Source organism: Centruroides sculpturatus, unplaced genomic scaffold (assembly GCF_000671375.1).
Source record: "Centruroides sculpturatus isolate CEXI.00-Female unplaced genomic scaffold, Cexi_2.0 scaffold45, whole genome shotgun sequence".
Classification (NCBI taxonomy): Eukaryota; Metazoa; Arthropoda; class Arachnida; order Scorpiones; family Buthidae; genus Centruroides; species Centruroides sculpturatus.
The window spans coordinates 1087658-1115275 of NW_019384310.1; the positions used below are offsets into that span (position 1 = coordinate 1087658).

Below are 27618 nucleotides of genomic sequence, written 5' to 3' on the forward strand. Positions count from 1 at the left end.
CGTTCGTTTAGAGTATTGGTAAATTACGAACAATCGTTTTAATCCCAGCGTAAAATTTAAGAAATTTATTTAATCGCCACAGAATAGAAAATAATCTTTAAAAACTGTAAAAATAGAGATTCTTTCGCCCGAAATTTGCGCTAAAACGAATAAAGTCGATTTACCAGGCCAAACCACAGTAAATAATACGTCCATTTTCCGGAGCATAAAGATTCTTCGCAACCTAAAAAATAAGTTTAAAATATCAATATACCGTATTTGCAACTTTTGTAGGAAAAAGAAATAGTCAAAAACGTTTACATTTTTGTAATTAGTAAACGTTTTTCGTTTAAGATCGATTACCGTTCCGAGTTATTTACGGTTAATTTTCAGAATTCTATTAAAAAAAATAGAGTAGGCATTACCCGAGGTCCTTCCGGCCATCGGTAATTTACATTCGTTCTCCCAGTCGACGGGTACCAGAGGACGAGTAATGTTTATAAAAGCGCGTAACGGACAGCATTCCGACGGGCAATCGGGTAACTTCATGGAACGAACGTCCGGCTTGTCTCTTTCGGGACTAGAAGAATTGGAATAAAACACTTTAACGCAAGTAGAGTCTCCGAATTTGTGAAGTTCCACCAAAACGGTGGCGCCGAAGGGCGGCGCTTTCCCGTTAAATATCTTCAAGGCGCCGAGGAGAGCGGCGACGTTGGCGTCGTGCTGTTGGTAAAACGTTCCTACGATTAAAGGAAACAATCGCATTCTTACGGAACAAGTTAGGCGCCACTTACGGTAAAATAGGCGTAGACTTTAGTCAGGTTGTTTAATTTCCCTTCGTCTTTTTCCTTCATACGTTCCACTATATCGCCTATTAAAGGACCTAAAATACGGCGAGAGAAAAGTTTTAAAACGTTGGTAATTGGCCAAGAATAACCAAATCGATTATTTTACCCGCTCGAAGTCTCTGCATCTTTAGGCTTTTGTAAGAAAAATAGAAGAAATCGTCGAATATTTTCTCCAATCGTCGATAAACTCGAACGGCCCAATGGGGGACGACCGCGCCGTTCCTCCTCTGCGTGAAAACGAAATGGTAATTATTACGGCCACCGAATACCGTATTATCGTATTAATCCGTTCGACGTCCAACCCTCGCCGGTAGCCGAATACGTTACGTATTAATGAAAAATATCGGGGGAAATTGAAAAAACGCGGGCCTTACCGTAGGTTTTCTGGCGTTTTAGCGCGTCTTTAATCCGGACAAAGGGCGCTTAAAAGTTGGTACCGGCCAGGAACGGGTAAAGATGGTAGGGCGTTCGCTGTCGGGCGCCAATTTTAACTCGTCTTATTTATCGATAGGTTTAACTTTAACAAAAAATGCGTCGACGTCATCCCGTATTCGCGCTTAATTTAAGTTTCTCGTACGCGTCGTCCGTTTTCGTTTCGACTAAATTATATTTATGGCGTTTTATACTATTACGTATAGCCACACGTTCTACCTTCAAAGTAATCGGAGAATAGTAATTTTAATCCAGATAATATAATTACAATCCTAGTCCGGTATTCGAATTCCTCCTATCGAAATTCTCGCTACCACCAATAATGCCGCAGTTTTTGCCGGACCTAAAGCCAAAGGAACTGCCGACGCCTTACGGAGAAATGTAAAATGATAAAAACCCCGTCCCTCACCGGCCGAAACCGCCATGGGTCCGAAAATAAGACTTCTTACAGCTGGCGGAACGGAGAATTTAATACGCGTACGTTTATTTAAACTCGTTCCTATCCGTCGGCGTTAAGACCCTTCCCCGACCACGGAGATGACGGCGGTAAATAGTTTTTTTAAAAATAATTTTTAACGCCTAGAATCGCCTTTATTTTTTAAAGTACAAATACCGTTTAGTAATCCAAAAATGTCCAATTTGGACTTTTGCTTCAAAAGTCACGAGGAATGCATCCGTTTTAAAAAAAATCAATCGGCTGCCAATTGTTCTTAAAGTCCGTCGTATTTCGCCGATAAAGAGTTTTTCCGGGAGGCGGATCCCTTCTCGACACATATTCCGAGCATTGCCTTGTCTTGCCTTATCCCCTCCGTCGATTAAAATTTTACTGTCATTTTTAACTTTTTTAAATGTTAAATCGGTAAACGATTGCGTTTTAAATCAACGCCATTGTTTTACCCATTTAAATTAGATTTTAAATAACTAAAGCCTTACTTCGATTTTAATCGCGTCGATGACGTAAAGAGCGTCTTTCCAATCGTCGATGGTTTGTCCACTGTAATAGCTGACGTAATCGAGAAGGTCCTACGATAAACAAATACGACGTTACTCGATGTTTTATTTTAAAAATTATAACAATATATAACTTAAATATTTATTACGGGCTGTTGTTTTCGGTAGGCTTTTCCTTCCGGACTGTTAAAGATTCGATCGTATTCCGCATCCGATTCCGGACATTCGGATTTATAGTATAACAGCTAAAGCGCAAAATCAAAACACCTATAACGTGCCGTACTTACGGTACACTTAAGATACAGCGAAACGGTATAAGGTATCTAGCGTATAAACTTATTTATCTCGTCGTACATAAACTCACTTTGTCCTTTGTCCGAGGCGACGTCAGTATTTTAATCGGTTGCCAGTTTATTTCTTCGGTAAACCGCCATTCCTTGGAGGGCGCGTACAGTCCGGACAAATGGCACAACCCGCTCACCATCGTCCTGTCCGTCTCGGAACTTCTAGCCACCACCTACGAGGCATAATTAAAGAAAACCACCCTTATCCAGCGGAGTGACGGCAAAATACCTCTTGGAAACACTTACCTCTCTCGGGTTGGACGTGATAAAATTATGGTAACGCTTCCTGAAATACTTTCCCAAAGCGTACTGTTGAAGTTTGCCGGTCTGTTAGAAAGCATCTTTATAAATCATTTAAGTTATCCTGGTTTAAAAGGATGTATGAAAAGGTTACGTTTGTTAATTGTCCGAGTCCTTCCTTGTATCGGTGATTTTTATTCGGATCGTTCGGATAAAGAATAATTGGGGTCCTGGCTCCGTGGCGCGAAATCTAAAACACAATACATCGTTTGAAAATATTTTAAAATTAACACAAATCGCCGTAGAAATAAATTTCTGCCAATAATCTTATGGAATAATTACGAAGATTGTTTATTAATTTTTAGGTCCGTTCCCCTTATCTTGGGAATATAAATTACAAAGCGTCTAATCTTTAGTTGGCCTTCCTCTACAAATAAGATTTGAAAAGACTACGTCTAAAGTTAAAAATAAATAAACCACCTCCCGGACGAAGGTTTTGGAGGATTATTTATAACCTTCGTTATTTTAATATTTAAAAATTATATTATGACCAAAGCCGAAATTAGACTGTTGGGTCCAACGTTACGCTACCTACACTTTTCTCCGCCAAATCATAATGAACGACGCGTACAAACTGCCTTGGAGAATAGAACGAGGACGTAAGCTTAAGCTTATTTGGTTAATAAGTTCCGTATAAAACGTGTTTATATTCGAAACTGTGCAGTAAAAACTGATTTCCACTGGCACGGGCGTTTTTATCCAGTTTAGAAACATCGCACTACCCCACTGAAAAGTGTTTCTTGGCATTACGCCTCTTCCTACGGTAAACGATCGAGAATAGTTTTTAAATCGCTTCGACTATTTAATAATTTTATAAACGAAAATAGTAAATTATTTTTAATCGTATTCGACTATATTAATATAGAATTTATATTAATAATAATAACATTTTTTAAACGGTTGGAAGACTTTTGCCAAGGTGATTCGAGCCGAAATTGCTAGAATTTGAACCATCGATTTGAAGACCGGTTTAAAATTATTGGATTTATAAATATCACTCGAATGACTCATTATTAATTCTTTTATTCATTTTTCTAGTTATAAAATTAATTGTATAATTTTAAATTGTAAAAATTAAAATTTAGAAAAAGTTCTTCCAGCATAAAATAGTCAATCCGGATTGTTCCGTACAATTAATTTTATAATATAACCCATCCCGTAGCTTCGTTTCATTTTTATATTTTCCCACGGTTAAATATTCTCCTTACCAGAAAACTCGTAATATCTAATTTAAAAAACTTCCCGATTATATTATTTTACGCAATGTAGTTTAGTATAAAATATATACGAAAAACCTTAAAAAGTAGCAAAATACGGTATAAACCCGTAAACGAGAAGCAATAACTGTAAGGTACTCACTATATGTAGTAACTGTAAAGTCGTATGGGTACAAAGCACCGCGTACGGTAAGATTAATAAAATAAAAAATGGCGACATTTCCAGCACGAGATAATATTGTATTTTCTACTTCGATTTCCAAGTAATTTAGTCATTCTTCTCCTTCCGTTAGCGGGTTTATACGATTTCGGCCGGGACCGCTACGGGAAGCCACCGTCTGGCCGACCAAGGCCCGGAGAGCCGCCACGGGCGGCCCCTACGGGGGTAAGGTCACGTAGCCACCGGCTACCAATTAACGAAAAGAAGTTTCCGATTACGATTGTAACCGCGTAAATGATTGGTCCACGCGGTTACTATCGTAATGGGAAACTGGCCGAGCGAATTTACGTAATAGATACGACGCCACTGACCGTCCTGACGCCACGGACCACCGTAAGCGTCCGCGGATGGGCGGAACGAAAGTGACGTAGCCCGCGGAAAACTCGAGACAGAATAAATAAATCTGTCTTTCGATGGCGCGTCAAAACTCCTGTTTTTGGGGTTTCGGCACTCGATGGCCAGACTTTCGACCTTCGTCTTAAGCAATTTGAATAGATTTTGAAATCGACTGGCAGTAATTAAATCATCCGCACTTTGTAACTATACATTGCCATCGATGCTCCGCGTTTACGTAAAAACTTTTACAAAACATTCGATTGTAAAACCCAACAAATATTACTCGTTAGTTACTAATCAGATCAAAATGCATATTTGGTTCAAGTATCCGGCGTGAAACACGCGTAAAAAAAGTATTTTGGTACGCATTCCTCTTCATCCGCGCCCGAAACGCCTGCAATTCCGGTCGTCTTATCCGTCCGATTCATCTATTCGGTTGTGTTTACAATAGCTACTAAATACATCTGCCAAATCCGTACAATAATTAGTACGGAGTTGTTCGGATTAGCGGGGTTACGTATATAGAAAAACAGAAAACACGTATACAGGTATTTATACTAATATTATAAAGAGGTAATGTTTGTAAATTTGTATGTAGGGGTAATCTCCGAAACTACTCGTCCGATTTCAAAAATTCTTTCGCCAATATTTACAATGGAACTCGAGGGTGGACGTAGGCTGTATATTATTCCGGTAAACATTCGTATAAATTAAAAGATATCATCTAGGGTTAAGGCTTTTATGTCCAACAGATGGCGCTACGAGTACGACGCCCTAAGTTTGCTTTCTGCCAGGATGAACTAAAGCGGATCATCTTCTATCTGTCTATATAAATTAAAATGTAATGTTCGTTTGTTCCTGCCAATTCCTTTGAAATTTTGACACAACGCAGCATTCGAATACGCGCGTGCTTTTATATAATATACTGTACGTGTCGAAATTCAACCCCACCGAAGGGAGATGAACGGGATTAAGGCTTACCCTAAAAATTCTCTTTCTATTTATACTATTTTAGATGCGGTTTTTTGCGTTTTTGATCGCGTTTTAATATGGTACGTCGAGAGAATGTACACTAAGAAGGGATTTTTCGAAAAATTCCCTCCCCCACGGGGGAAATGTTATACATTTATAATAGATACATTTTGAGCCACAACAACGCGTGGCGGGGTCTGCTAGTATTTTATAATTTTTGAAATTAGTACAGCTAAGCTTACAGATTCGTTAGTGGGTGAAATAGCAGAAATATCGTTGGTAACGATGCGCAACGTCACGTTACGGATACTCGACTCGCACCTAATGACAAAAAACGTCGCTACGCCGGACATACGCGCGTACTTCGGCCAAATTCAAAGAAACATTATTATTAATGGCCGACACCGACGAAAGGACCGACGAGACGTGTCACTTACGTGCGAATCGATCTTTCGTCGTTATTCGCTGGCGTTACGCTACTTTAAACCGTCGGCACTTCTATAATCGGTATACTTTCTAGAAAAAAATCCAGCGAAAGAGCGACAAAAACGCAAATACGGGTATAAATTCTTTAAACTCTCGCGATTTTATGACACGTACTGTACATTGCATCGAATGGTCAAATTCAAGTATTTAACCTTATAAGGCCAAATGTTTTTAATAACAATTGTAAATTGTTATAAATATACCGTAATTTGCACAATTGTAGATTGTAAATACCAGATAAGTCGGGGTTTTGCGATGTTTAAACCTCTTTCAATCGATATCGAATCGTACATTCCAAAATTAAACAATTATCTACACGTAAAATAGAATATAGACTCTCGATTATCCGAAGAGCGGGTTAACCAAAAATTCTTACGAATAAGCCATTAAGTCTGGCGAATCTTTTTCTCCGTCATCCGCTTAGTAGAAGGGGGACGATGCGGATGGCTTAAGGGTCCGGTTTGTCACGAATAACAACGCCTTCCCGTTTCTTGGAAAATTTACTGGCTTCACCCGATATCGGACGAATCCGGATATTCGAGAGCCTACCGCTTAAAAGTATAATTACATAATTTAGTCACTGTTCTATCAATTACGTGAAATATAAATAATGTCTACGTTGAAGTTAATCGATCGATTCATCAATTGGACTCGATGAAATACATAAATATAAAATATTTGTCTCCGCATTTACGGTTTTCTGCTCAGAAAATCGAAATTCGACCGACGTCTCCGTTATACAGTAGCCTAATTACTTTAACCCTTTAAGACAATCGACGCGGCCGTTTCTTCCACATGGCTTAATTACGGGACGAATGAATAAGGCGTTAGCAACATTTCGAAACTTGTCCGTGTGTTAATTATTTAACAAAGTAGCTAAACACAATCGCGGTATTCGCGCAATACGATTAATATCCCATTTTTTTTGCTGGTTTCATTCAAAAAGTTATAAAATAATCGGTTGTATTGGGCAAGCTTGTAATGAAATCGGTTGTAATGAGCGAGCTTATTATATAAGAGTGTATATACACTCTTATATAATAAGCTCGCTCATTTTATAACTTTTTTTGGGAAATATTTCGTTTCATTACACGCGAATAAATAATTTCTACGTAAGACTTTTGAGGTAACGCGCTAATGAAATTTTGGCAGGGCCAGCGTAATAAAATAAATGATCGAATATCTAAGTATATTTCTGGCTCGTATGCGAACGAATCAAAAGACGGGATAAGATTAACGAGAACATTTATTAGCTTACATACATCCGACTTGGATTTTACACAAATTGCGAAATTACACCCCGACTTAGGCGGTAATCGCTCGGTCCCACCTATCGCCTAAGTTCGGGGTATTACTGTACTGTATTTATTTCTGCAGGAACGGCATTTGGAATTACGAAGGGTTTTTGTCTTTTTACATTTGCAGCGATTTGAGTTACAATCGACCGTACGGTGGCGATATCGAACTGTTCGACCACCTAAATTAGAATTCTTTTAGACTTATTTCCATATCCGGAGCTTCATTAAGCCAAATAAAAGTTTCCCGGTAGCGCCGGTTTCAAACGTCGCGTTTCGCCTCTAGTGGATAAGTTTTCATTTTCAATAAAAATTATACCAGCCGAATTATTCCGGTTAGCCCCATCTACCTCCGAAATCTTTATCCCAACGCTTTCCTCTACATTCGCCGTTGCAAATTTAAACTCGGAAAGCCGTAACATTTTCCCGCTAACTGATTTAGTGACCGTTTAAAATTCGAGCTTGTCGAATTTTTACAGAGATTTCGTTCGATGCGAAAGAAGACTCTTCCTAGGATTTTTCACTATTTTCCATTTCGACGCGGGTAATATCTTTTACTTCGTTCTTTTCGTTATCGACCTTCTCTATTTCGGGAGAGCACTCTTCGTCTTCTATGGATCTCCGGCGGTTATTAGCTCCGAGTCTTCGCTCCAATCACCTATTTCCGTTTTCGTAACGTTATTCGCCGTACGGACTGCCATCTATTTCGCCACCACGCTCTCTATTTTTCGTAAATCGAATGAATTTTATTCCTTCCGATCATTCCATTGTGTTAATCATTTCCAACCGGGTGGTTTCGTTTTCTCCGTGTCTCGGCTTTCCAACCATCGAATTCGTCTGGCATTCCGCAAACTTCTTCGACAATTTTGTTCGCCAATTCCCGGCGTTGTCGCTTGGCCAGAAGTACGGTATTTCGAGGTTTGCCGACCCCTCTTTTCGTCCTACGGGGTTATAATACGTGGCAAAGTCGGGCTCCGATGGAAGTTTATACCGTTTAACGACAAAAAAGCGATATTTTCCAGCTATTTGATGAAAATGAAATTTTTAGTACATTTTTAAAAATTGCGTCCAGTCCCGAGCCCGCGGAAGGCGCGATATTTCTACGGAAGCGCCGGATAGTAAAAACGCGGAGAGCGGTTCTAAATATATCGACCAAGTCGTAAATATATCGGCCATACCCCGGAAGATACGTGGCGGGCATCGGTCCTATGAACTTGCCCATATTAGTAACTTCGTATTCATTTTCATCGGAACGTATTCGCCGATTTTCTTTCCAGTTTTTATCCCTACTTCCCATTCCGTTTTTCTTATCGGGTCACTGGGAAATTTGTCCATTTCAAACCCGATCATTTTTATTCTCGGCATTGCGCCGAGATTCGACCAGACGGCATTTCCATAATATCGAAATAAGTAAAAAACGGCAATTTTAAGGCAGGCAAACGCGATACGACGGACGAAAGACTTTTCCGTAATTGGACCGCGATTCGAAAAAAATTGTAGACCTATAAATTACCGCCGTCGTCCGTCTTTCCTTAATCTAATCGAAATCGGATACGAAAATCTTAGGGGCGGGAGGCCCGATTAACTATATAAGAACTTCCGACGCCAACCCAAAGTCCCGTTATTTCCGTGGAAAAGTTTCCCCCCAAAGCGGTTAATAGACGACTCTATGGTCGAATGAAAGTACGATGTACGGGAGAAGCCGCGGACAGCGTATATTTTAAATTAAATGGATTAAAAATTGCGGCCCGGTATGGCCACCGCGTGGCAATAAATAATTACCGGTTATTTCTTTCGTACTATATAAGCGTTTAATTTTTATATTATTTCTACCTTCGACGCCTATAATTTTGTTTTTAAATTTATGACTTTAGAAATATAAATGCCGGGTTTCTTCCGTCTTTTTATAAAACGCGAATCTATTTCGTAGGTAATTAGGTCCGGGAATCGACTTTCTACCATTTTTTCCTCCGTATGCGTTTAATTCTAACGCCTTAATGTACTTTAACCTAATTAACTTAACACGAAAATATAAATTTACAATTTGATACCAGTTATTATTTCGGGAATTCTATTATCTTTTATTATTAAGAAACTAAATTATATCGAAACCGTAATTTAATAATTCTTATTAAATTACGGATCATTTAACGTATTACGTTTAATGAAATTAATTATTATTATAATTAAAAATCGTACTTTTTAATTTATAAGAAACGAAGGCTTAATTTTTAAACTTTAATTTGGCTTTTTTGAGTGGGAATAAAATTCCTATAGTTAGGCGGTCTTAATATAAGCGGAAATGCGCGGGACGTACGAGAAATGGATTGGACAGAGCCTCCGAATTCGCTGTTTAGCCAACGAATTCGATACGGATAAAGAGCAAACGCCACTTTTGACACCAGCGATTTCTTCGCATCCTGGCCAATCGCGCGGCTGCCACTTACAGCCTGTACACACTAGGCGTTTTTCAACGCGCGTTTTAAAGAACCAAGAGTTCTACGTAGGCGTACACACTCAAACGCGCGCTTTTGGCCAAGCGCGCGTTGATAGATTTTTGTTAAAACGCGCGTTTTGCGGGCGTCAGCCGAGCGCTTTGAGATATATGCGCTGAAACGGAGAACGATCATTTCGATACTGATCTATTTATTGATGAAATCTAAAAGAGACCAACCATGGTCAAAGGATTTTATAGATATTTTAAAAGAATTTATTTTGTCTTAGTTTTGGTCGCAAACATTTCATGCGTCAGTCTATCTCGCAATATTGGGTGCACCCAAAATTTTCTTTGCCTCCGCCGTCGTCTTTTATAGCGACGATAGAGGAGCCACACACAAGCAATCACTTCCACATCTATTTCCAAACCGAGCCAGTGCGCACGCTCTGCTAAACGCCTAGTGTGTACACAGCCTTAACGAGAATCGTTTCCAAGTTCGGCTACCTCGAACTCGAAACTCGTAGAGCTCCTCCGAAGCGTAGAAACACGCTAAGAGTTTTCTTCTACGACTTCGTCAGTTTATTTTTCGAGAATTAGTTTTGAATTTTGACGAAATCTTTTAAAGCCGATTCGTCGAAACGTTCAAATCGAACGTTTGACGAAATCAAAGTTCAGATATAATTACCGTCAAATTCGGTAAATATTTTATAATAATTCTTTTATAATTAGGTTTATGTCTGAGCGCGCGCTTTCTATAATAACAACAGATTGGTAATGATTCGACAAGTCAAATTGAGGCAACTAAAGGTAACCACGCCAAATCTTCTGGTACAAACCCAGTTCTTAGGCTAAATATCGAAAGAAACTTTATTCGAATATATGGTTCGAACCGTATATTTCGATGCTTTAGCGCGGTATACGGTTTCCGAGTAGCCCCTCGTTATATCGCGCTTGTCGGGAGACCAAGGGAAAGCCAGATACGTCCGGCGATATAACCCAGTACCGGCGGCCTACCCGGGATCCGAACTACGGGGGGACAACTCGTATTAGTTTCGAGAAAGTGGGGGGAGAGTGAGATTTCGCCACAAATGGCTCTAGTCCGGTCACAATATTCGTTATTCGAACCGATACGTCCGCGCGTCAATTACTACATTTTACTTTTTCTTCTAGGGAGGAGCGGCTGCCCTCTCCGCCCCTCGCCGAGTACTAAAAATTCTGGGTTTATAGTAAACAGATTATACAGGCTACGGAATCTCTACCCTCTATTCTTTCATCGACCAGCGCTTCTGATATAACTATTTTATATTGGTTCAGTTTTTAGATACTGAATTTTTATTCGTGATTTTATCTTATTAATTGACGTTTACGGAAAAATTAATACCACGAGTGCCCATTCGGCACTATTGTTTCTTTAACAATAACATTTAAAGACAAAATACTATATTTCATAATACATCGCTTATTAAAATATAAATTACGTGAATTTTTATTTGCGTAATTTATATTTTTCAATAAAAATTATAAATACAGTAATTGGCAATTTAGAAACTAAATATTGAACGTGAAAGCTTATAAAATTATAGAGTAAAAATTCTCTAAAACGCTATTGTATAAAAGTTTTACAAGTTTCCCTTCAAAAATAAAGAAATCTTTTCCTGGCGCATTCCGCGGTGAATTGGAAATTTCACACCTTTACGCGAGTTGACTCAATACCGTCGATTCAAACAAAGGTGTGACATTTCCGATTGGCAGAAACTTGTAAATGAGGCCTACTTAAAACCAATAAATAAACAACTTTTAATACCAAAAGGAAACATATTTGATAATTGATCCGCCCACCAGTTTTGCTTATTTACATCTCGACAAATTTATCGTTTCACCCGCAGTGGTAGTTTCGAGGACAGCGATAGGAACAAAATACCGTAGTTCCTCGCAAAAAAAAAATTCAATGGCGATTGATAATTTATTGACTCGAGTGCTTTTAAAATTTGGGAGACAAAAAAAGCGCGACGTATACGAAATAACGAAGGGCTACTGTATTAAATTTTTAAAAACCTTTCCCCTCCGCCAACACGGTCTTTCGACGGTAAAGACCGGATCCGAAACTTCATTCCGGATCGGGCGAACGTGGCGCGAGAATTTTTGAAATTCGAAATCGAACCCGGATCCTATAGACTAACAGTAATGCGCCTAATCGCTGGAGACGAGCGGTTGCCGATAGATTAAACCCGATTTATATGTTTAAAATGTAGTCGTATTATCGACTGGAATTTTGCCGAAATTACCATTGATTTTGTAAAATGAAAAAAATTTTATAAGCATTTTAACCGATAGTTTTCCGCGAGAAATATTTTAGAATAGTGAAAATTAATTACAAACAACAAACACCTCCGTCTTTAATAAGGACGTATGACGAAGGCCAGAAAACTAAAGAAGACGAATGCGGTAAGAGTTTATTTTTCTTTATAAATTTCGTTTCTTTATTAAAATGGCAATAAATAACCATTTTAATAACTGCGTTACGCGGAATGACATAGATTTATGTCGCTCTGGCGGTATAAAACGTCGATCGTTCTCGATTACGTAAAGACAATCTGGCGTAAAACAACGAAGAAACTGGTGTTACGCGCGGACTCTTAATTTAGTTTCGAACAATTGAAGAATATGTGGATTAATTCGATTTTAATTTTTCTAAGTTTTGCCGCTTACAAATGCGATTATTACCACTTAAAGTGCACGTATCCAAACGGATGTATCCGGACGGACGGTCCTATATATTACCGTCGAAATTTTCAACAGCGTCATCGAAATACACCGCTTCTTTCGAAGCAAAGAGCGACGGAATATCTTACCGGTAAATATATACTTTCATTTTTTCGCCATTGGTAATTAGAGTATACTCAATTATTATTATACAGTATATATTAATTTTAATAATGCATAGGTCACTAAGGGTTCTCGGTAAATAATCCGCAACAAACGCAGTAAATCTCTATCGATTTCCTTTTTCTTTCGCCGTCCATCGTTCTATTCCGCGCCATACTCGGGTCAAAATATTTAAACGAACCGACGCAACGCTTCAAAACTCGGTCCATCGGCGGCCGATGGATAAAATCCACCGAACGAATCGTGGGTCGGCCACGCGCAGTTTTGTGGGTTTTCTTGGCATCTTGAACGTCTAAATAGGGGCCGTTTCCGTAGAGAGTCGTCTTTGATGCGTGGCCAAAGTCGCTTCAAAAACTCAATACACGTTTAATATTTTTAATCTCGTTATACAAAAGTGTAAAACGGGCGCATTACCGGAACAGATTCGTAACGCGGAGCTACGGGAAATTATAGTTCGTACCACGGATGGCCGGTCCCGAGAACCGTTTAGTGTTAGAATATTATAAAAGTAAATTTTATACCTTCGGTCGAACTTGCCTATCTCAAACCTCTTTATCCGAAATTTATTATCTTTTTCTCCGCATTTCGGCCTAAATTCCATATATTTTCTACCCGTATCTTAACTAATTTCCCTCCAAAATCTCTATATATCGAATTACGGGCCCCGAGTGCCAATTGCAAATTCAAAACTCGGCCACTAAATTTCCACGGCGTAAACCGTAGTCGAGAAACACCCTGGCAATTAACGTGGCTTTTCTCCGGCTCTCTTCTTATCGGTTAAAGAAAGTCGGGCGTCGGAAACAATTGACAAACTATTTGTGTTAAAGTCAAAAATGTTTTATTTAACCTAATACGGGTATGTACCGCGCTGTACTCGCTATCGTATTAATACAATACCGTACTTCGATCGAATCTATTACCGTTTACTGCGTAGGAACAGGTTCGACCGTATTTAATATAAGTATAATAGAATATAAATTAAATTAACACTATTTTAAAATATCACTTTTAACCGTAAACAGAAATGGAGAGATTTAATTTCCGAGACGACCAAGATATTAATAAGAACCCTCATCCGTTCGAGGATTTAAATCTACTTGAAAAAAAGTCCGAAGGTTTGCCTTTCGAATACGACGAAGACGACGTAAAAAAGGGAATGCCTATACTCGACGTTTATAAGTCGCCGGACGAAATTTATAGGGGACAACCGGGACCAGCTTTCGACGTTTCCGATCATTTTAAAAGCCATCTTCGAAGTACCCCGAATATATTCTACGGCGGTAGGTCGAAAGAAGACGGAAAATCGCCTCCGACGTCTACCAGCGACGGGTGGCGAAAGAACGAATTTCGACTCGATAGTTCGACCCTCCGTGGGAATAAAGCCGAGTTAGACCGAGCGTCCTCTTTAAAACATTCGTTAAAATATTTAAAATCCTACAATCCGAATCGAATCGGAACTCTTCCGCCAAGAAGAACGAAAAGCACGCTTTCGATGGGGATAGTTCCAGTCTAGAATTTCCTTTAGGCAAATTACCTTTCGGTATATCGCCTAAGAATTACGTTCTTTCGTCCGTCGATACGTCGGAAAAAGCTACGAAAAACATTAAAAAACTGCCTCCGGCCACCTTAGAGAACGTTTCGGCTAACGCTGGTTTTTCGGGCTATTTATATAAAAAATTACTGGATGGAGCCGCGTTGGAATATTTCTTAAAATGGTACTTTAACGCGGCAAAAGGCGACGACGATATGGAAAAATTACCTTTCCGAATTAAGAATAAATTGCTATACGATCGTCGTGTAGACGAGGACGACCCGCTGGAAGTGGTCGAAAAGTCGATTGGCGTTCTCAAAAGTCTTTCGTATTTTCTTGGCCGTTTAAACGCCTTCGACGGTGGCAAAACGCAATATATTAACGTCGGGCGCGAGTTTCGGCTTTTACCTTACTTAAACATAATTAAGGATCGTTTAACGAAGGATAATTTTATAACTAGTCGGTCCATTCCCGACGACGACTACGACGTACGGCGCGGTATGGAAGAATCGTCTCGGCGTTTGCCTAAATTCCAGGACGACGGAGCGTCGAAAACGATGAAAGAACTATATATCGGCTTATTGAAAGACGCGTCTGTTCGTCTTCTATCTAACTTAAGATGGGGCGACGAACCCAACGGGATAAGCCACCGGTGGTCTCTGGGTAACGCGGATGGCAAATCGAATAAATACGACTTTCCGTCCGAAATTCGCCGGTGGAAAAATGGAGTATGGAATAGTTTGGATTCGGCTCCGAATATTAAAAATATTCTAAGTTTAAGTGAATTCGTAAACGATTTAAGCCGCGGTCTACCGACGGAAATAGCAAAACCTCGGGGCGGGCCAAGAAGTATTCGGCGCCAACTTTTGAAAGGTTTAGATTTAGAAAATTCGGCGTTACAAACGTCGTCCGGATTATCTCGGGCCATACCCGATTTTGAAGACGATGGCAATGGCGAGTGTTTTAGATAAATATAATGGATTGCTTGGTAGCCGCGGCGGTGTAGAAGGCTTTATAAACTTCATTTACGGTATCGTAGACGGCCTTTCGCCCGAATCTTACGAGAAACCCGATAACCACCGTAGTTTATTGGAATTATTACGAGAATGTCTGGCCCTTTTGCGAAGAATATTACGCGGAGAATGCCGATAAAAAACGCCACGTTGGTACAATTACCAATAAAACTCCACCGGGCCTAGCCAGGGAGGCGAAAATGCGCTAGAGCGGGATTGGCGGCGCTCGGAGTTCTGGCAACGTTTTATCTTTAAAATATTTACAAATAAAATTTATAAGCTTTTTATTTATAGTAAATATAAGATTACGTGGCGTTTTCTCGCGCGCCCTACTCGTCGTTACCGCNGAATAGACTCTCGATTATCCGAAGAGCGGGTTAACCAAAAATTCTTACGAATAAGCCATTAAGTCTGGCGAATCTTTTTCTCCGTCATCCGCTTAGTAGAAGGGGGACGATGCGGATGGCTTAAGGGTCCGGTTTGTCACGAATAACAACGCCTTCCCGTTTCTTGGAAAATTTACTGGCTTCACCCGATATCGGACGAATCCGGATATTCGAGAGCCTACCGCTTAAAAGTATAATTACATAATTTAGTCACTGTTCTATCAATTACGTGAAATATAAATAATGTCTACGTTGAAGTTAATCGATCGATTCATCAATTGGACTCGATGAAATACATAAATATAAAATATTTGTCTCCGCATTTACGGTTTTCTGCTCAGAAAATCGAAATTCGACCGACGTCTCCGTTATACAGTAGCCTAATTACTTTAACCCTTTAAGACAATCGACGCGGCCGTTTCTTCCACATGGCTTAATTACGGGACGAATGAATAAGGCGTTAGCAACATTTCGAAACTTGTCCGTGTGTTAATTATTTAACAAAGTAGCTAAACACAATCGCGGTATTCGCGCAATACGATTAATATCCCATTTTTTTTGCTGGTTTCATTCAAAAAGTTATAAAATAATCGGTTGTATTGGGCAAGCTTATAAGAGTGTATATACACTCTTATATAATAAGCTCGCTCATTTTATAACTTTTTTTGGGAAATATTTCGTTTCATTACACGCGAATAAATAATTTCTACGTAAGACTTTTGAGGTAACGCGCTAATGAAATTTTGGCAGGGCCAGCGTAATAAAATAAATGATCGAATATCTAAGTATATTTCTGGCTCGTATGCGAACGAATCAAAAGACGGGATAAGATTAACGAGAACATTTATTAGCTTACATACATCCGACTTGGATTTTACACAAATTGCGAAATTACACCCCGACTTAGGCGGTAATCGCTCGGTCCCACCTATCGCCTAAGTTCGGGGTATTACTGTACTGTATTTATTTCTGCAGGAACGGCATTTGGAATTACGAAGGGTTTTTGTCTTTTTACATTTGCAGCGATTTGAGTTACAATCGACCGTACGGTGGCGATATCGAACTCTTCGACCACCTAAATTAGAATTCTTTTAGACTTATTTCCATATCCGGAGCTTCATTAAGCCAAATAAAAGTTTCCCGGTAGCGCCGGTTTCAAACGTCGCGTTTCGCCTCTAGTGGATAAGTTTTCATTTTCAATAAAAATTATACCAGCCGAATTATTCCGGTTAGCCCCATCTACCTCCGAAATCTTTATCCCAACGCTTTCCTCTACATTCGCCGTTGCAAATTTAAACTCGGAAAGCCGTAACATTTTCCCGCTAACTGATTTAGTGACCGTTTAAAATTCGAGCTTGTCGAATTTTTACAGAGATTTCGTTCGATGCGAAAGAAGACTCTTCCTAGGATTTTTCACTATTTTCCATTTCGACGCGGGTAATATCTTTTACTTCGTTCTTTTCGTTATCGACCTTCTCTATTTCGGGAGAGCACTCTTCGTCTTCTATGGATCTCCGGCGGTTATTAGCTCCGAGTCTTCGCTCCAATCACCTATTTCCGTTTTCGTAACGTTATTCGCCGTACGGACTGCCATCTATTTCGCCACCACGCTCTCTATTTTTCGTAAATCGAATGAATTTTATTCCTTCCGATCATTCCATTGTGTTAATCATTTCCAACCGGGTGGTTTCGTTTTCTCCGTGTCTCGGCTTTCCAACCATCGAATTCGTCTGGCATTCCGCAAACTTCTTCGACAATTTTGTTCGCCAATTCCCGGCGTTGTCGCTTGGCCAGAAGTACGGTATTTCGAGGTTTGCCGACCCCTCTTTTCGTCCTACGGGGTTATAATACGTGGCAAAGTCGGGCTCCGATGGAAGTTTATACCGTTTAACGACAAAAAAGCGATATTTTCCAGCTATTTGATGAAAATGAAATTTTTAGTACATTTTTAAAAATTGCGTCCAGTCCCGAGCCCGCGGAAGGCGCGATATTTCTACGGAAGCGCCGGATAGTAAAAACGCGGAGAGCGGTTCTAAATATATCGACCAAGTCGTAAATATATCGGCCATACCCCGGAAGATACGTGGCGGGCATCGGTCCTATGAACTTGCCCATATTAGTAACTTCGTATTCATTTTCATCGGAACGTATTCGCCGATTTTCTTTCCAGTTTTTATCCCTACTTCCCATTCCGTTTTTCTTATCGGGTCACTGGGAAATTTGTCCATTTCAAACCCGATCATTTTTATTCTCGGCATTGCGCCGAGATTCGACCAGACGGCATTTCCATAATATCGAAATAAGTAAAAAACGGCAATTTTAAGGCAGGCAAACGCGATACGACGGACGAAAGACTTTTCCGTAATTGGACCGCGATTCGAAAAAAATTGTAGACCTATAAATTACCGCCGTCGTCCGTCTTTCCTTAATCTAATCGAAATCGGATACGAAAATCTTAGGGGCGGGAGGCCCGATTAACTATATAAGAACTTCCGACGCCAACCCAAAGTCCCGTTATTTCCGTGGAAAAGTTTCCCCCCAAAGCGGTTAATAGACGACTCTATGGTCGAATGAAAGTACGATGTACGGGAGAAGCCGCGGACAGCGTATATTTTAAATTAAATGGATTAAAAATTGCGGCCCGGTATGGCCACCGCGTGGCAATAAATAATTACCGGTTATTTCTTTCGTACTATATAAGCGTTTAATTTTTATATTATTTCTACCTTCGACGCCTATAATTTTGTTTTTAAATTTATGACTTTAGAAATATAAATGCCGGGTTTCTTCCGTCTTTTTATAAAACGCGAATCTATTTCGTAGGTAATTAGGTCCGGGAATCGACTTTCTACCATTTTTTCCTCCGTATGCGTTTAATTCTAACGCCTTAATGTACTTTAACCTAATTAACTTAACACGAAAATATAAATTTACAATTTGATACCAGTTATTATTTCGGGAATTCTATTATCTTTTATTATTAAGAAACTAAATTATATCGAAACCGTAATTTAATAATTCTTATTAAATTACGGATCATTTAACGTATTACGTTTAATGAAATTAATTATTATTATAATTAAAAATCGTACTTTTTAATTTATAAGAAACGAAGGCTTAATTTTTAAACTTTAATTTGGCTTTTTTGAGTGGGAATAAAATTCCTATAGTTAGGCGGTCTTAATATAAGCGGAAATGCGCGGGACGTACGAGAAATGGATTGGACAGAGCCTCCGAATTCGCTGTTTAGCCAACGAATTCGATACGGATAAAGAGCAAACGCCACTTTTGACACCAGCGATTTCTTCGCATCCTGGCCAATCGCGCGGCTGCCACTTACAGCCTGTACACACTAGGCGTTTTTCAACGCGCGTTTTAAAGAACCAAGAGTTCTACGTAGGCGTACACACTCAAACGCGCGCTTTTGGCCAAGCGCGCGTTGATAGATTTTTGTTAAAACGCGCGTTTTGCGGGCGTCAGCCGAGCGCTTTGAGATATATGCGCTGAAACGGAGAACGATCATTTCGATACTGATCTATTTATTGATGAAATCTAAAAGAGACCAACCATGGTCAAAGGATTTTATAGATATTTTAAAAGAATTTATTTTGTCTTAGTTTTGGTCGCAAACATTTCATGCGTCAGTCTATCTCGCAATATTGGGTGCACCCAAAATTTTCTTTGCCTCCGCCGTCGTCTTTTATAGCGACGATAGAGGAGCCACACACAAGCAATCACTTCCACATCTATTTCCAAACCGAGCCAGTGCGCACGCTCTGCTAAACGCCTAGTGTGTACACAGCCTTAACGAGAATCGTTTCCAAGTTCGGCTACCTCGAACTCGAAACTCGTAGAGCTCCTCCGAAGCGTAGAAACACGCTAAGAGTTTTCTTCTACGACTTCGTCAGTTTATTTTTCGAGAATTAGTTTTGAATTTTGACGAAATCTTTTAAAGCCGATTCGTCGAAACGTTCAAATCGAACGTTTGACGAAATCAAAGTTCAGATATAATTACCGTCAAATTCGGTAAATATTTTATAATAATTCTTTTATAATTAGGTTTATGTCTGAGCGCGCGCTTTCTATAATAACAACAGATTGGTAATGATTCGACAAGTCAAATTGAGGCAACTAAAGGTAACCACGCCAAATCTTCTGGTACAAACCCAGTTCTTAGGCTAAATATCGAAAGAAACTTTATTCGAATATATGGTTCGAACCGTATATTTCGATGCTTTAGCGCGGTATACGGTTTCCGAGTAGCCCCTCGTTATATCGCGCTTGTCGGGAGACCAAGGGAAAGCCAGATACGTCCGGCGATATAACCCAGTACCGGCGGCCTACCCGGGATCCGAACTACGGGGGGACAACTCGTATTAGTTTCGAGAAAGTGGGGGGAGAGTGAGATTTCGCCACAAATGGCTCTAGTCCGGTCACAATATTCGTTATTCGAACCGATACGTCCGCGCGTCAATTACTACATTTTACTTTTTCTTCTAGGGAGGAGCGGCTGCCCTCTCCGCCCCTCGCCGAGTACTAAAAATTCTGGGTTTATAGTAAACAGATTATACAGGCTACGGAATCTCTACCCTCTATTCTTTCATCGACCAGCGCTTCTGATATAACTATTTTATATTGGTTCAGTTTTTAGATACTGAATTTTTATTCGTGATTTTATCTTATTAATTGACGTTTACGGAAAAATTAATACCACGAGTGCCCATTCGGCACTATTGTTTCTTTAACAATAACATTTAAAGACAAAATACTATATTTCATAATACATCGCTTATTAAAATATAAATTACGTGAATTTTTATTTGCGTAATTTATATTTTTCAATAAAAATTATAAATACAGTAATTGGCAATTTAGAAACTAAATATTGAACGTGAAAGCTTATAAAATTATAGAGTAAAAATTCTCTAAAACGCTATTGTATAAAAGTTTTACAAGTTTCCCTTCAAAAATAAAGAAATCTTTTCCTGGCGCATTCCGCGGTGAATTGGAAATTTCACACCTTTACGCGAGTTGACTCAATACCGTCGATTCAAACAAAGGTGTGACATTTCCGATTGGCAGAAACTTGTAAATGAGGCCTACTTAAAACCAATAAATAAACAACTTTTAATACCAAAAGGAAACATATTTGATAATTGATCCGCCCACCAGTTTTGCTTATTTACATCTCGACAAATTTATCGTTTCACCCGCAGTGGTAGTTTCGAGGACAGCGATAGGAACAAAATACCGTAGTTCCTCGCAAAAAAAAAATTCAATGGCGATTGATAATTTATTGACTCGAGTGCTTTTAAAATTTGGGAGACAAAAAAAGCGCGACGTATACGAAATAACGAAGGGCTACTGTATTAAATTTTTAAAAACCTTTCCCCTCCGCCAACACGGTCTTTCGACGGTAAAGACCGGATCCGAAACTTCATTCCGGATCGGGCGAACGTGGCGCGAGAATTTTTGAAATTCGAAATCGAACCCGGATCCTATAGACTAACAGTAATGCGCCTAATCGCTGGAGACGAGCGGTTGTCGATAGATTAAACCCGATTTATATGTTTAAAATGTAGTCGTATTATCGACTGGAATTTTGCCGAAATTACCATTGATTTTGTAAAATGAAAAAAATTTTATAAGCATTTTAACCGATAGTTTTCCGCGAGAAATATTTTAGAATAGTGAAAATTAATTACAAACAACAAACACCTCCGTCTTTAATAAGGACGTATGACGAAGGCCAGAAAACTAAAGAAGACGAATGCGGTAAGAGTTTATTTTTCTTTATTAAAATGGCAATAAATAACCATTTTAATAACTACGTTACGCGGAATGACATAGATTTATGTCGCTCTGGCGGTATAAAACGTCGATCGTTCTCGATTACGTAAAGACAATCTGGCATAAAACAACGAAGAAACTGGTGTTACGCGCGGACTCTTAATTTAGTTTCGAACAATTGAAGAATATGTGGATTAATTCGATTTTAATTTTTCTAAGTTTTGCCGCTTACAAATGCGATTATTACCACTTAAAGTGCACGTATCCAAACGGATGTATCCGGACGGACGGTCCTATATATTACCGTCGAAATTTTCAACAGCGTCATCGAAATACACCGCTTCTTTCGAAGCAAAGAGCGACGGAATATCTTACCGGTAAATATATACTTTCATTTTTTCGCCATTGGTAATTAGAGTATACTCAATTATTATTATACAGTATATATTAATTTTAATAATGCATAGGTCACTAAGGGTTCTCGGTAAATAATCCGCAACAAACGCAGTAAATCTCTATCGATTTCCTTTTTCTTTCGCCGTCCATCGTTCTATTCCGCGCCATACTCGGGTCAAAATATTTAAACGAACCGACGCAACGCTTCAAAACTCGGTCCATCGGCGGCCGATGGATAAAATCCACCGAACGAATCGTGGGTCGGCCACGCGCAGTTTTGTGGGTTTTCTTGGCATCTTGAACGTCTAAATAGGGGCCGTTTCCGTAGAGAGTCGTCTTTGATGCGTGGCCAAAGTCGCTTCAAAAACTCAATACACGTTTAATATTTTTAATCTCGTTATACAAAAGTGTAAAACGGGCGCATTACCGGAACAGATTCGTAACGCGGAGCTACGGGAAATTATAGTTCGTACCACGGATGGCCGGTCCCGAGAACCGTTTAGTGTTAGAATATTATAAAAGTAAATTTTATACCTTCGGTCGAACTTGCCTATCTCAAACCTCTTTATCCGAAATTTATTATCTTTTTCTCCGCATTTCGGCCTAAATTCCATATATTTTCTACCCGTATCTTAACTAATTTCCCTCCAAAATCTCTATATATCGAATTACGGGCCCCGAGTGCCAATTGCAAATTCAAAACTCGGCCACTAAATTTCCACGGCGTAAACCGAAGTCGAGAAACACCCTGGCAATTAACGTGGCTTTTCTCCGGCTCTCTTCTTATCGGTTAAAGAAAGTCGGGCGTCGGAAACAATTGACAAACTATTTGTGTTAAAGTCAAAAATGTTTTATTTAACCTAATACGGGTATGTACCGCGCTGTACTCGCTATCGTATTAATACAATACCGTACTTCGATCGAATCTATTACCGTTTACTGCGTAGGAACAGGTTCGACCGTATTTAATATAAGTATAATAGAATATAAATTAAATTAACACTATTTTAAAATATCACTTTTAACCGTAAACAGAAATGGAGAGATTTAATTTCCGAGACGACCAAGATATTAATAAGAACCCTCATCCGTTCGAGGATTTAAATCTACTTGAAAAAAAGTCCGAAGGTTTGCCTTTCGAATACGACGAAGACGACGTAAAAAAGGGAATGCCTATACTCGACGTTTATAAGTCGCCGGACGAAATTTATAGGGGACAACCGGGACCAGCTTTCGACGTTTCCGATCATTTTAAAAGCCATCTTCGAAGTACCCCGAATATATTCTACGGCGGTAGGTCGAAAGAAGACGGAAAATCGCCTCCGACGTCTACCAGCGACGGGTGGCGAAAGAACGAATTTCGACTCGATAGTTCGACCCTCCGTGGGAATAAAGCCGAGTTAGACTGAGCGTCCTCTTTAAAACATTCGTTAAAATATTTAAAATCCTACAATCCGAATCGAATCGGAACTCTTCCGCCAAGAAGAACGAAAAGCACGCTTTCGATGGGGATAGTTCCAGTCTAGAATTTCCTTTAGGCAAATTACCTTTCGGTATATCGCCTAAGAATTACGTTCTTTCGTCCGTCGATACGTCGGAAAAAGCTACGAAAAACATTAAAAAACTGCCTCCGGCCACCTTAGAGAACGTTTCGGCTAACGCTGGTTTTTCGGGCTATTTATATAAAAAATTACTGGATGGAGCCGCGTTGGAATATTTCTTAAAATGGTACTTTAACGCGGCAAAAGGCGACGACGATATGGAAAAATTACCTTTCCGAATTAAGAATAAATTGCTATACGATCGTCGTGTAGACGAGGACGACCCGCTGGAAGTGGTCGAAAAGTCGATTGGCGTTCTCAAAAGTCTTTCGTATTTTCTTGGCCGTTTAAACGCCTTCGACGGTGGCAAAACGCAATATATTAACGTCGGGCGCGAGTTTCGGCTTTTACCTTACTTAAACATAATTAAGGATCGTTTAACGAAGGATAATTTTATAACTAGTCGGTCCATTCCCGACGACGACTACGACGTACGGCGCGGTATGGAAGAATCGTCTCGGCGTTTGCCTAAATTCCAGGACGACGGAGCGTCGAAAACGATGAAAGAACTATATATCGGCTTATTGAAAGACGCGTCTGTTCGTCTTCTATCTAACTTAAGATGGGGCGACGAACCCAACGGGATAAGCCACCGGTGGTCTCTGGGTAACGCGGATGGCAAATCGAATAAATACGACTTTCCGTCCGAAATTCGCCGGTGGAAAAATGGAGTATGGAATAGTTTGGATTCGGCTCCGAATATTAAAAATATTCTAAGTTTAAGTGAATTCGTAAACGATTTAAGCCGCGGTCTACCGACGGAAATAGCAAAACCTCGGGGCGGGCCAAGAAGTATTCGGCGCCAACTTTTGAAAGGTTTAGATTTAGAAAATTCGGCGTTACAAACGTCGTCCGGATTATCTCGGGCCATACCCGATTTTGAAGACGATGGCAATGGCGAGTGTTTTAGATAAATATAATGGATTGCTTGGTAGCCGCGGCGGTGTAGAAGGCTTTATAAACTTCATTTACGGTATCGTAGACGGCCTTTCGCCCGAATCTTACGAGAAACCCGATAACCACCGTAGTTTATTGGAATTATTACGAGAATGTCTGGCCCTTTTGCGAAGAATATTACGCGGAGAATGCCGATAAAAAACGCCACGTTGGTACAATTACCAATAAAACTCCACCGGGCCTAGCCAGGGAGGCGAAAATGCGCTAGAGCGGGATTGGCGGCGCTCGGAGTTCTGGCAACGTTTTATCTTTAAAATATTTACAAATAAAATTTATAAGCTTTTTATTTATAGTAAATATAAGATTACGTGGCGTTTTCTCGCGCGCCCTACTCGTCGTTACCGCGGTCGAATTTTTAGTATAATATTTTTTCGACAGATGGCGCGACTTTATTTATCGGTTAGGGAAAATAAATTTTTAATCTTATTTTTATTGCCTCGAGCGAAGTTTATCGTTTGCGCGTGAAATATGGAAAGTAATTTATTAGCTTTTAAAATTGATACTGGTTAAATACTCGTAGTAATTTACAGAAATACGCTTTATCGTGATTAAATATGAATTATATCGTTTATTTAATCGTAAATTAAAATTAATTTGGCTCTCTTTCGTTAAAAAACACTTTTTATTTTAATCGAATGTAAATTTTTAACCGCTTCTCCCCCGATGGTATTTTCATTTTAATTACGACGTCGAAGGCGACGGGTGGGAAAACGAATTGAAGAAAGCGCTTTCACTTAAAATAAAAATTTAATTCCATCGTATGAAAAATGAAATAATTTAAAAATAGGAAATTCTTTTTATTTCATTTTATCGGGAGTAATAAGTTGGAATCGAACTTAATGCGGTGGAAAAGTCGCTTCCCGGCGCGGCCGGTTCGGGTTTTTCTTCCATTTACCAACTTTATTTCGAATTATCGAACGGAAACTAATCTATAATGCGATTTGTTGATTTTTATCTTGGGACACCTGATATTTGGCACGGAACAGGTGGAGAACGATAAACACAAAAGAGTCGCCATTTCGACACCTGACCGTCCGGTCGCCATTTTGAACAAACAAAACACAGCTGGGTTGCCGTGGCGACCACCGACAGAGACCGGAGGATAACGTGGATTCGACGTCCGCGCCACCGAAATTTGCCCATTTTAACCGATTAACAAGTTTCGCGCCGACAAAGTTTTTAGCCCGAAAATGGCAAAATTCGAAGCCGACGAAATAAAATTAACTTTTTAAATTGTTAAATAATCGATTTTAATTGGTAATCGGAAGACAAAATTACGCTAATTTTCCAATTAGGGGTGACCTAAAGCCGGTTATCGGGTCCGAGACGGGTCCCATTTTACCCCCTCTTTTTTAACGAACGAAATTCGTAGAATAATAAGAAACTCGAGAATTGTTTTGTTAGAGAAAAATAAAATTAATTTATAGGGACAGAAACCCGAGTTTTCTCCGGACCTCGGGAAAAATCCCCGGCTCCGCCACTTCCCCGCGGCCTGGTACGCGAAAAATACGCGTTTTATAATTTTCCTGGTGATAAAACGTAAAATGTAGCTAATCCTTACGCATTCTTAGAAATTAATCTCCGTTTATCGGAATCGAACGGGACGGAAGCCCATTCGGATAAACCGAAATTAGAAGCGTAAAATCCCACACTGAAAATTCTTTTTAATCATCGAAAATAAAGTGGAAAGCGATAGGAAGATAAAAATTACTCGGCGCTTATAAACGGTATTGTTTTTATCCCCGCAAACTCGATAGGTAAATGTTTCGACGATTCGTACCGACCTGTCTGGATGACCGTACTTACGGCGCGTATATGAACGGACATACGTTAATCAATTAATTTATACGCCGAACTTATAACATCTTTATCCGCATAAGTTATAAATATTATAATGTAATCTATAAATTTGCAGTTTTATAAATTAATCTACTGTCTGAGATCATCCGTAGCTTAAATATTCTATAGCCTATATAAATCTTATCGATACTTTGGATGATATATATTAGAGTTACGGATATAAATTTGCCAGTATTTTTTAGGCAGATAGTAGGTGCAATTACGCCAAGATTCGGATAGATTTATACGTACGTAGGTCTAATCCAAATACAAAATTCGTAAGTTTATAGAAGCTCTGGCCGATTTATAAATTTATTAATTAAAAGAAAAGTGTCAAACGAGGTTTAATCTTAAATGCCGAGATAAAAGATTTTAATATTTTAGGCCAGAGGCTACGCAATTTAGATTATCGAACGGAATAAAACGGTCGGTACTTCGATATTATCATCAGTTATTCGAGCTCGATTCTTTTGTTCCGACAAACAAATATCTCGTCAAAATCCTAATTATCAAATATCTTCGTTATTTTAATTCTTTATTTCGTTATAAAATCCCTCTTAATAACGATATAAAGATTTTAAACTTAGGTTAATTAGAATAATAAATACACTAATGAAACTATATTAATAATGGCGTACAATCTTTCCTTACTAAATAATATTAATTTATTAATTAACGTAGCGTATAAACGTAATATATCCAGGCTTTTAATTGTCATTACAACTCGTATTTCTCCGCTTTGGGGATTTAATAATTTCTTTGTTAGAATAATATACACAAAAATTCTATAGCTTTATAGACAACGATGCGAGATAAACTACGAATACATTTTATTTACGGATCTAGTTACGATATATTTTTAATATTCCATGTTTTAAACCGTAGAAAACACACTTTTAGCTAGAGAATAGTTAGTATTTTTATCTCCGTTTGTCAATAAGTATAGGAGCGGGTAGGATAAAGTAGGATAATCGTAAACTCGTCTACCCCCGTGTAAAACAACGGAGACTTAAAATGGCTAATAAAACACGGCTTTATTATTAGCGTGGATTGCGAATTGAATTTGGCATGGGAGAAAAGACAATAGACGGACACGAAACGAATAATTGGTCAATATAGAATTTCGTAAAAGTTGAAAAGAAAAAAGAGAAACGTCGGATCGATTTATCTTTGCACGGTGTGAGAAACGAGCCAGGTGCGATTAAACCGAAAACGAGGTAGGAGGATCGATCAAATGAATACGTTTCGAATTGAATATTATCACTGGAGAAGTTTTAATAATGTCTAAATTAGCTTACGTTGCCGTTAATGAATCGCCATTGGAGTAAAGCAACTTTTTAATTACTCGGTTGCCGGCTGGCTTAATCTTAAGGAATCGCCCGTCGCTCTTTAAACGTCCGAA

General features: G+C 39.2%; 1 protein-coding gene across 2 annotated transcripts; it reads right to left on the bottom strand.

Annotated features, from left to right (window-relative positions):
• Window positions 1-4487, bottom strand: LOC111621040 (testicular acid phosphatase homolog). Of its 2 annotated transcripts, XM_023363090.1 has the most exons (10): window positions 4214-4484; window positions 2949-3044; window positions 2801-2881; window positions 2575-2727; window positions 2360-2455; window positions 2193-2282; window positions 934-1054; window positions 774-862; window positions 405-702; window positions 4-223 (listed from the first exon to the last, which is right to left on the bottom strand). In XM_023363090.1, exons 1-10 carry the CDS (start codon window positions 4289-4291, stop codon window positions 141-143), a joined length of 1185 nt encoding a protein of 394 aa, XP_023218858.1. In that variant the 5' UTR covers window positions 4292-4484; the 3' UTR covers window positions 4-140. The 2 variants fall into 2 exon arrangements, with proteins under 2 accessions (XP_023218865.1, XP_023218858.1); XM_023363097.1 differs by lacking the exons at window positions 2360-2455; window positions 2575-2727 and having other exon boundaries at window positions 1-223; window positions 4214-4487.
• Between the last annotated feature and the right edge of the window lie 23131 nt (window positions 4488-27618).

Excerpts from the sequence above, each read along its gene's own strand:
- LOC111621040 (XM_023363090.1), bottom strand. The coding sequence starts at position 4,291 with ATGTCGCCATTTTTTATTTTATTAATCTTACCGTACGCGGTGCTTTGT. Across the intron at positions 3,045-4,213 it reads CTTTACAGTTACTACATATA|ATTTCGCGCCACGGAGCCAG; the intron begins GTGAGTACCTTA and ends ATTGTGTTTTAG. Across the intron at positions 703-773 it reads AAGTCTACGCCTATTTTACC|CACGACGCCAACGTCGCCGC; the intron begins GTAAGTGGCGCC and ends TTTTACCAACAG.